Source organism: Apodemus sylvaticus, chromosome 1 (genome assembly GCF_947179515.1).
Source record: "Apodemus sylvaticus chromosome 1, mApoSyl1.1, whole genome shotgun sequence".
Lineage (NCBI taxonomy): Eukaryota > Metazoa > Chordata > Mammalia > Rodentia > Muridae > Apodemus > Apodemus sylvaticus.
Window position 1 is genome coordinate 97,757,440 of NC_067472.1, and position 11,296 is coordinate 97,768,735.

The 11,296-nt window shown below is 39.0% G+C and overlaps 1 protein-coding gene across 1 annotated transcript; it reads right to left on the reverse strand.

The window, feature by feature from the left end:
- Positions 1-2,540: 2,540 nt before the first annotated feature.
- LOC127679714 (olfactory receptor 502-like) lies at positions 2,541-3,479 on the reverse strand. Its single transcript, XM_052175381.1, has one exon. It carries the CDS (start codon positions 3,477-3,479, stop codon positions 2,541-2,543), a length of 939 nt encoding a protein of 312 aa, XP_052031341.1.
- Between the last annotated feature and the right edge of the window lie 7,817 nt (positions 3,480-11,296).

Genomic DNA, 11,296 nt, shown 5'->3' on the forward strand with positions numbered 1-11,296 from the left:
ACCTTCTTCTCTCCATCCCTTCTCCAATCACCTCCCTCCTTTTTCTCTGTCCTTATATTCCCTTCCCATGCTAGATCAATCCTTTCCAGGATCAGGACCCTCTCCATACTTCTTCATGGGAGTCATTTGTTATGCAATTTGTGCCTTGGGTATTCAGGGCTTCTGGGCTAATTAATATACACTTATCAGAGATTGCATTCCATGTGTATTCTTTTGTGATTGGGTTACCTCACTTAGGATGATATTTTCCAGATCAAACCATTTGCCTAAAAAATTTGTGAATCCATTGTTTCTAATTGCTGAGTAGTATTCTACTGTGTAAATATACCACATTTTCTGTATCCATTCCTCCTTTGAGGGGCATCTGGGTTCTTTCCAGCTTCTGGCTATTATAAATAAGGCTGCTATGAACATAACGGAGCATGTGTCTTTATTGCATGCCGGGGACTACTTTGGGTATATGCCCAGGAGAGGTATAGCAGGGTCCTCTGGAAGTCTCATGTCCAGTTTTCTGAGGAACCTCCAGACTGATTTCCACAGTGGTTGTACCATCTTACAGCCCCACCAGCAGTAGAGGAGTGTTCCTCTTTCTCTACATCCTCGCCAACACCTGCTGTCTCCTGAGTTTTTGACCTTAGCCATTCTGACTGGTGTAAAGTGAAATCTCAGGGTTGTTTTGATCTGCATTTCCCTAATGTAGATTGCTTTTGGCAAGATGGTTATTTTTACTATATTAATCCTGTCAATCCATGAGCATGAGAGATCACTCTCTCTTCTGAAGTTTTCTTCAACATACTATAATTAAAAATAAAAGTTAGCTATCAACAACATTATAAATGATAATACCTTTAGTATATACAGAAGTATATTAAAGTCATGCTAAGTATTGATGCACTTAATTTCAAGATTAAACTATATTTTAGTCTTTTACAGTTGCAAGGTACAGTTTAAAACTGATAATTAATAGCAAACATTATTTAATTCAGATATGCTAGGTATATACTAATCCTTATTGATATTGTCAATACTATTCAACCATTTCTGACTGATTTAATTACTTAGCTTTTAGTTTTGTTGTCATATATCTTACAATAAAGGATAAATCCTATGCTTAACTGTTTTTATATGTCACCCTATCCGCTGGGCTAGACTAACACCTAAAATGTGAGAAACACTAAACACAATTCTGAAATGTACATAATTGTATGTGAATGAATAAAAACATCAATGGCTTTGGCTCTATCAACCAGAAGATTGAATTTATTTCTGAAACACTAAGGTTGACAGGAAAAAGGAGTGAATTTGATCAACACTCATATATGGATGTTTATTGCTTCTCTCCTAAAGGCAATCAGATTTCAAAGGAGTTAAATCCAGGTCTGCTTCCTTGTGCACATAAGGATGAGGGTCTTAACCATGAAGTCTTCAGAAAAATGTCCTCTTCACAGCCTCACTATTGAACTTATAAGTTTGGATGTCTTCTGAGAGGCTATTTCCACTGTTGTTCTTGTTATTTGCTTCTGTTGGTTCTTACAAGCTCAATCTAACATAGGAACTGAGCTTTTGCTCCTAAAATTACTCCAAATTAATGAGGGATGGGTTTTCTGTTATTTTCTATGGAACTCACATTAGGCCAGTGCCACAGATTTATACATCAGATTTTTGTGGGTACATATAATCCATATCTATAGGCAACATTTTTATAAAAAGAACATTTCTACCAACTCTAATACCCTATTAGTTCTCTGTCATTTTTCTCACAATGGGCAAAGATAACTGTACTCATAACATTTATCTGGTATTGACCCACACACATAGGAAGCACTGAGATAGGTGCTAGTAAGTTTCCTGTTTCTAGAGAAAAGGATCTGAGCTAATCATTTATCATTGAATATAAAGGTTTATTGTGAGGATGAAGTTTTTCAGGCCCCAGTCTCCTGTGAATTGAATTTGCTCCTGTGGATTTATGGTTGAACATCAGAAATGCATGGTGAAGCAAAACCCCTGTATTTATGGTCAATAAAGAGAAAAGACAAAGACTATTCTGGGTGCATAAACTCCTTTATGGAATGTCTCTAATGAACTAAAAAATTTTTACTAGTTCAACCTCTCTGATAATAGCCCTTCACAATAGGACTAGGGTGTCTATATTTACAAAACACATAAAACATTAGGGAAAGTTAAGAAGCAATCTGTATTTGAGTTAATGATTTAATTTTTAAAGATATGAAAATAAAATCAAACTTCTCAGCAGATTAAATTTTATAAGTTTCAATATATACTTTTAATTAAAACATCATTTTATTCATTTAAAGTAACTTTTTATATCCCTGTTATATCTTCTGTAATCTGAAAATTGAATTTATATATATGTGTGTGTGTGTGTGTGTGTGTGTGTGTATACATATACATATATTCTCAGTCTTGAATAACACCAAAAGGCTTTTTCAATCACACACACTCACATTCCCTTTTAATATTGATATGCCTTTGAGATATTTTTCTATAGCAATCCCACAGCATAACAGATTTCACTAATATCATTTTTTCTTGCCTATATATCTCTTAAGTGCATCTTTCATTTCATTATTTCTTAGGCTGTAGATAAGTGGATTCAACATGGGGATCACAACAATGTAGAACACAGACACCACCTTGTTCTGGTCTGTGGAGAAATTGGACTTGGGCATCACATAAATGAATGTGATGGTTCCATAGAACAGAGTGACTGCAGTGAGGTGGGAGGTACAGGTAGAGAAGGCCTTGTGGCGGCCTCCAGTGGAGCGCATCTTCAAGATGGTGATGAAGATATAGAAGTAGGAGACAGCAATGATGAGCACTGTAATAAAAACAACAGTGCCAACAGAAATAGTGACAAGAGCAATAAGGACACTGTCATCAGAACAGGAGAGCTCAACTAAAGGAGCAAAATCACAGAAAAAGTGATTGATTCTATTTGGTCCACAGAAGTAAAAAGAAAAGAATGAAATGGTGAAGGAAGAAGCATTAAGAAAACTGCTTACATATGCTACTACAAGCAACTGGACACAGACTTGTGTGGACATCTTGGTTGAATAAAGCAGTGGGCTACAGATTGCCACAAAGCGATCATAGGCCATGACAGCTAGAACAAAGCACTCAACTGTCCCAAAGAAAGCACCTGAGCCAAGCTGGATGCCACACCCTAGGGTTGTAATGGGATTATTTTCCACCAGGAAGTTGACAAGCATATTGGGTGTGACAGAAGATGAGTATCCTATGTCAGCAGAAGCCAAATGGCTGAGAAAAAAGTACATGGGGTGATGGAGCTGGGAAGAGACTCTGATAAGAAGGATGGTGCTGAGGTTTCCAAACACAGTCACCAGGTAGATGCACAGGATGATGGTGAAGAGGATGACTCTAAGAATTGGATCATCCGTTAAGCCCAATAAAATGAACTCTGTCACTGAAGTGTGGTTCCCATCTTCTTGCAAAGCCATGGGACAGTGTAGGTGTGGCTAGATCAAGGCTGTGATAGAGACATTATAGAAAGGCATTTACGTGTATGGATCATCATTTTCATTAACACAAACATAAGGTTATCACAAGTAAATATATCATTTAAAGAGAATGTGACAGTTATTCTGACTAAGTTTTACTCAAGATTCTTGGTATAAATACATTTGTGTGTAATTAATTTGTATTAATATAATTTTATTAATTTTGTATGTTTTCTTCAGCTCACTCCATTGCAATTTTATTGAAAATAAATTTCTTTTCTCATATAATACATTCTGACCACCCTTTTTGCTACCTTTGTACCTCCTGGTTTCCACACTCACACAGGCACATCTTCCTTCTCCCTCAGATCAATTCCCCTTCTGTTTTCCTACAAAACATTTCAGGCTTCCAATAAACAACAATGATACATGAAAAAACAAGATACTGTGAGAGAAGACAAAAGATTTCACATTGAGGCAGTAGGAAGAAAAGTGTCTCATAGCAGGGACTAAAGGCAGAGACATGCCTGCCTTTCTATGACAAAAACACCAAGCTAACAGCTATAGTATTCATAGAGGCCCCACTGCAGGCTCATGAAGGCCTTATGCTTGCTGTTTCAGTCTCTGTGAACCAATATGAAGCCTGTTTATTTGATTATAAACACAAATACAAAAAATCTTACTTCATATAATGTATTTCTTGTTTTTTTACTTATACATGGTAAATATGTCTGTTTTTTATCTAAAGTTTTAAAAATTTGAGAAAAAACTTATTTTCTTGTTTCCCAAGTTCTAATAATAATTTATTATTAGAATAATAAAATATTATCTAATAACAAAATAAAAACTTGTCTCAACATAGCCATGCTTCACTAACAGACAATATGAACTGTGTATTAAGGAACTTTACCTTTTGAGTGTTAAGCACATAACAGCAAAAATACCCTGCTACAGTTGTTAAAAATTTGTATGTTCTCTCAATTTTATTGTGTCTCTTTCATAGATTATAGTTACTTAATAGTTAGATCAAGTTCAGCCTGTCTATAGTTCATATCCTCATTATAGACTTTTCTTTAGTCCTAAGCCATTTACTGATTATCAAACTAAATATTTTCAATGAAATAGTAAAAATGATTAATACTACCTCTTAGAAATCAAAGACCTCTATGTTAAATGTATGTTATGTCTTGGCGCTTAGTGAACAATCAGTAAAAATTAGTCATGATTATATTATTCTGGAATTGTACATTTTAATCTGTTGTGGTATTTATAACTTTTGTTATTTTACCCAGCCTCATCTAAAACAAGACTACATGCACCCTTATCTCAGTATTTTTTTTGTTTTGTTTTGTTTTTTTTTTTGTTTTGTTTTTTTTTGTTTTTTTTTTATTTGATATAATTTATTTACATTTCAAATGATTTCCCCTTTTCTAGCCCCCCCCCACTCCCCGAAAGTCCCGTAAGCCCCCTTCTCTTCCCCTGTCCTCCCTCCCACCCCTTCCCAGTTCCCCGTTCTGGTTTTGCCAAATACTGTTTCACTGAGTCTTTCCAGAACCAGGGACCACTCCTGCTTTCTTCTTGTATCTCATTTGATGTGTGGATTATGTTTTGGGTATTCCAGTTTTCTAGGTTAATAACCACTTATTAGTGAGTGCATACCATGATTCACCTTTTGAGTCTGGGTTACCTCACTTAGTATGATGTTCTCTAGCTCCATCCATTTGCCTAAGAATTTCATGAATTCATTGTTTCTAATGGCTGAATAGTACTCCATTGTGTAGATATACCACATTTTTTGTATCCACTCTTCTGTTGAGGGATACCTGGGTTCTTTCCAGCATCTGGCAATTATAAATAGGGCTGCTATGAACATAGTAGAGCATGTATCCTTATTACATGGTGGGGAATCCTCTGGGTATATGCCCAGGAGTGGTATAGCAGGATCTTCTGGAAGTGAGGTGCCCAGTTTTCGGAGGAACCGCCAGACTGCTTTCCAGAGTGGTTGTACCAATTTGCAACCCCACCAGCAGTGGAGGAGTGTTCCTCTTTCTCCGCACCCTCTCCAACACCTGCTGTCTCCTGAATTTTTAATCTTAGCCATTCTGACTGGTGTAAGATGAAATCTTAGGGTTGTTTTGATTTGCATTTCCCCAGGCGTTTGCCTGGACTCAGGGCCCAGGCGACAAGGCTAACCTAGTGTGCGCCAGCCCGGTTGGGGAAATCGGCTGCCCAGCGGAGTGAGCGGAGCACAGGGGAGGTCACAGCAACATTCACCTTCGGAGCTCCCTGGGGGTGCACACGGGTTCCACCTGGTCCACAGACACAATCTGGGGCAAGGCCTCAGGCAGAAGCCCCCAGCTCAACTCTCTCCGCTTCAGATCAGCCTGGGTGGCCGCCACATCTCCAGGTCGCTCAAGAGGCTAGTGGGGGCTTCCGGGCGGCCAGCTGGGAGAAGTCGGTGTGCTCCAATAAATCCTGCGGGCCCCAGCGGGAGCCTTCAGGTGCCTGCTTCGGGATCTGAACAGCCTGGACAACAGCACCCTGTCTATAGGCAGTGCAGAGTGTAAGCTGTGCACCAGAGGCCAACGGGGAAGGGGCAGCTTGCACTGGTGAGTCCAGCACTGACAAGACCAAGTAACACCAGTGAGAGCTAGATGGCAAAAGGCAAACGCAGAAACGTCACTAACAGAAATCAAGGCAATATGGCAACATCTGAACCAAATTCTCCTCTACCAGCAAGTCCTGGATACCCCATCACACCAGTAAAACAAGATTTGGATTTAAAATCACTGGTCATGATGCTGGTACAGGAACACATGAAGGACATTGAGGAGAAAATGGATCAAAAGTTAGAAGCCCTTGCAAGGGAAACACAAAAATCATTGAAAGAAATCCAGGAGAATACAAAAGCCAACAAGGAGGAAATGCAAAAAACACTTAAAGAAATACAGGAGAACTTTGCTCAACAGGCTGAGGTCATGAAAGACGAAACACAAAAATCTCTTAAAGAAATACAGGAGAACTTTGGTCAACAGGCTGAGCTCATGAAAGAGGAAACACAAAAATCTCTTAAAGAATTACAGGAAAACACAAACATGCAAGGGAAGGAGCTAAGCAAAACCATCCAGGATCTAAAATCAGAAGTAGAAACAACTAAGAAAACTCAAAGGGAGACAACTTTGGAGATAGAAAGCCTTGGGAAGAAATCAGGGGACAGAGATGCAAATATCAACAACAGAATACAAGAGATAGAAGAAAGAATCTCAGATGCTGAAGATTCCATAGAAACCATGGACTCAACAGTTAAAGAAAATGCAAAGTGCAAAAAGCTTGTAACCCAAAATATCCAGGAAATCCAGGACACAATGAGAAGACCAAACCTAAGGATTATAGGCATAGATGAGAGTGAAGATTTACAACTTAAAGGGCCAGCAAATATCTCAGTATTTTTAACAATATTTCTTCTGTTTGTCTATATTATCTGGTGCTTGTGAAGAACATTGAGTCAATAAGAAAAGCATGTATTTCCACAAGACAATACCAATAGTATGACATCTAAGCACTTTAATGACAGGGACTTCATTTGCCTGCTTAATATCTATACTATTAAAGATAATGTTGGATTCTGGCTAGATAAATAATAATCCTTTAACAGTGGAGGTTACCTAGATATTTATAGGACTTTGAAAGTAGAAATACAAGTTAATTCAACTAGCTTTTGGTTTAGATTATTGCTTCTTTCACTTGACTTGTATTCCCACCTAAAGCTTATAAATTTGGACACATTTTCAAAGGATAATGTATTCTCCAAAAATAATGACCAAATAGTAAACCAGATTTGCCCATAAAACTCAAAACTTACCTCTTCCATCCAGTATTCATTGCAAAGTAATAAGATCAAGATTACTTAGATTTTTGTAGCTACACAAATGTCTCCTGGTATCATTGTTTGTCATTGAGTAAGTCCCTGATGAGATTCTGGATTCAAGTGTGAATTCAAGTCATTGAGAATCATTATGTCATTCCCAGTTCATTTCACACAAACACAACTAATTTTCAAAGAGTTTGTAGTCTCTAGTGGTATTTTCTTCTTATGTAAGAATTAACAAGCTTCATTTGATAATTATTCAAAGAATATGTTAAAATTGGCAGATGAAATACTAGTTTTAATTTGGTTTTCTAGTTCATGCTTCACTAGGCTAAACCATAACTACAAGATGAGTCACTTTTGCTGCTTTCATTCAATGCCTGTTTAATTTATAGCTGCTTTGTTGTGTACATTACTCTTCTTCAAATTTTCCTAAATCTTCCATGAAGTAAAATAGATGTTGGATATTTGTATGCAAATATTTGTGTTGTTCTACTTTGCTTTTTTTCCCATGTGTCAGTCCTTGATCTTAGAACAGAAGTTATTGGTGTTCTATTCAGGAACTTGTTCCCTGTGTCCATGTGCTTGAAGATCAGGGACTAGACAAGGCTGTTCACTCTCTCCCTACCTGTTCAAGATAGTACTTGAAGTCCTAGCCAGAGCAATCAGACAACAAAAGGACATCAAAAGGATTTAAAATTGGAAAGGAAGAAGTCAAAGTATCACTATTTGCAGATGATATGATAGTATACTTAAGTGACCCCAAAAAATGTCATCAGAGAACTCCTTAACCTGATAAACAACTTCAGCAAAATGGCTGGATATAAAATTAACTCAAACAAGTTAGTAGTCTTCCTCTAGCCAAAGGAAGAACAGGCTGAAAGAGAAATTAGAGAAACAACTCCCTTTACAATAGTCACAAATAATTTAGAATACCTTGGTGTCCTTTTCCCCACTGTATGGTTTTAGCTCCTTCGTCAAAGATCAAGTGACCATAGGTGTGAGGGTTCATTTCTGGGTCTTCAATTCTATTCCATTGATCTACCTGTTTGTCACTGGCAGTACCATTCAGTTTTGATCACTAGTGCTCTGTACAGCTTAAGGTCAATAATGGTGATTCCCAAAGGCATATTTTATTGTTGAGAATTGCTAGAGAGCAATTTGAAAATACATCTGGAATAACACAACCCAGAATAGGGAAAACTATTCTCAGCAATGACCCTCCCACCTATGGTCAGTTGATCTTTGACAAAGGAGCTAAAACCATACAGTAGGAAAAGGACAGTATTTTCAACAAATGATGATGGTACAACTTGTGGTTAGCATATAGAAGAATGCAAATCGGTCTCTTCTTTTCCCTTTGTACAATGTTCAGTCCAAGTGGATCAGGGATCTTCACATAAAATCTGATGCACTGAACCTATGTTGCATTCATAAAGTTATGCCCCCAGTCTGCCCAAGTTCTATTCCCTTATTTAGCTACTGATTCAATCCTGAGACTAAACACCAAAGTCAAACAATCAAAATTCATTATTTGGATACACTGGGTAACCTGTCCAATCAGGACTTTTCAACTCACATTTGAAAAGATTCCTCCTTTCTTTCTTAAAAAACAATTTCTACCCCAGTCCCTAAATCTGTCATTTACTGTCTGTCTTTTTCTGATTACAGAGGCAGCAACCATGTTGCCCTTGCAGGGTAATAAATCTCTTCCATGCTGAGAATTTTGTATTCAGTGTGTTGTGCACCAACCCTGATTGGCTTCCCTCCCCATATATTGATACTGTGCTTTAGATCATAACTTGAATTGGTCTACAAGCTCTTCAACCATGTTTTCACATATTCAGGACCCATTATTGCCAACTCCCTTCATCCAACAGTAGTTAATTTGTGACTCTTTCCAAGTTTTCCTATCCTAAACATTCCTGAAGACATCAGATGGTGATTTTTGAGTGTCTGGTATTATTGTTCTAACCTTTGGGGTTTGGAGGAATGTACTACATCATGGCTTTCAGCAGCTATAGTAGACTGACTTCCTTGGATGAGTTGTAGACACATTCAATTTACTTCAGCTTGTTTGGCAGTTTTCCTTTAACTTTTGGTAGTTTCTCCATTCTCTGTGTAGTGTCAGTCTGTGAGCCCCCATATGTCTGGTCTGTGTATTGGAGGCTATCAGCAGAGACCTCTGGCCCTGCCCAGTGGGAGGGTTCAAGGGAAGTGGAAAGGGCATGAGCAGGGAGGGGGACGTGCCTTCTCTGTGTCTGCTGCTGCCCTGCTGCTGCTTCTGCTGCTTCTGCTAATATCACTCTGCTCTGGAAGCCTAAATGTTCTGAAAAACTGCACTGGCTGCACTGAGCCAAGCCAAGCTGAGGGCTGGTAATAAGGAGATGTTTCATCAGAATAACTGTCTCCTATGTTTGGAAAATTTGATATAAATCCAAGGCTTGTTTAGTAGTGTGATCTTTGCAATGCTACTCATCTGATGCTTTAGAACCTGAATGAGCCATGGTGCCAAAAGAAGCAAGGCTCTAATAACTAGTACAGGAACAAGGGGGTAAAGAAGCCAAGCTACCAAGGGATTAGAGGTGTAGGGATATTGGGAACATAGTGTGCCCAGAGGTTTCCCTGGAGCTCTTTGAGTATCTATACATTTTGTTCTACCAGACCAGATTCACTGACACAGAAGCAATATTCCTCCCCCAGAAAAACACAAGTTTTTCCCTGTTCAGCTGTCGGTAAGTCCAGGGCTCTCTAATTTTAGAGAATGACTCCTGCTATGGAGGTCATCTGGCATTTAAGAGACTCAAGGCTCTCTGTAGTGGAAGCCATTGCCTGGTCAATCTTGTTGTGTTTGGACAAGGTATGCTCTAGTAGTTCCTGCTGCACCCAGTGAGACAGCAAGGCCTAGACCAATGAGCAAAGGGATGAAGATCTCTGTTCTTCCAGCTTTCTCCCATCTGCAAGGCAAGTTCTTCAGGTTCATAGAGATAAACCTGGAGGACAATTATCATGGGGGTGCAGGAGCCTTAAAAAGGGGGATTAATTAAGGTACCTGTAGTGCCTTTGCAGTAGAGGAGGGCAGGAGGGTTAACACATACTTATTTGGTGATGGTGATATCATGGACACATGTAAGATGGGGTTTTGAGGAGGGCCCAATGAGGCTAAGGTGGGGGGAGTAGGTCAAAGAGTGGAATGTTTTGGGATTTTCTCATGGGTAAGGGTCCATGGAGGTAGTGAAGGGAAATGTTTCTGGAAACAGCTGTTAATAATGACCAGGAGAGAGAGGCACAGAAAAAAGCATTGGGAGGATTTGGGGTGGGTTGGTAAAGGAATGAGGTCAGCAGCATATTGCATGGATTGTAGCCAGGAGAGGGTAGCTCATAGCTCCTTCTAAGACTGGCTTTCCTGTTGATTAATATTAGCATGCGGAAAAGCTGATTTGGAGGCAGGAACAAGCTCATGGGAGATGTGCAAGTCAGCTACTGGGTATCTGGCATAAAATCCCTTTATATTTGCATGTGTGTGTATGAATGAAATTGGTCTGTTTGTTCAGTGGAGGCCATGAATGTTCCTGTTGAGGTTTTTTTTTAGTGAGTACATTTCCCTCAGATATAGGACCTGGTAGGGGACTGTGAGATCAGACATGCTAGATCTGGATGGGGGAGGCTCTTTCCTGTAGGAGGGTAAAAACCTGTATGAGTAGAGGTGAAAGTGGGATGGCTTCTAATTTGACAAAGGATCTCGACAAACAAAGGAGCAAATTGACAGTATATATACTGTCTGAAAAGAGGTTAAGGGGGCCCTGACTTCTTTTAGAGCTAGATAGATGGCATATAATTCTTTATATTGAGGGGAGTGATGGGGTCGCTCTTTGAATCAGATGATAGGGGTTTCATCCTCAAGGAAGTAGTATATTACTGCCTCTACTCCCCTCTTTCCCCTATCTGT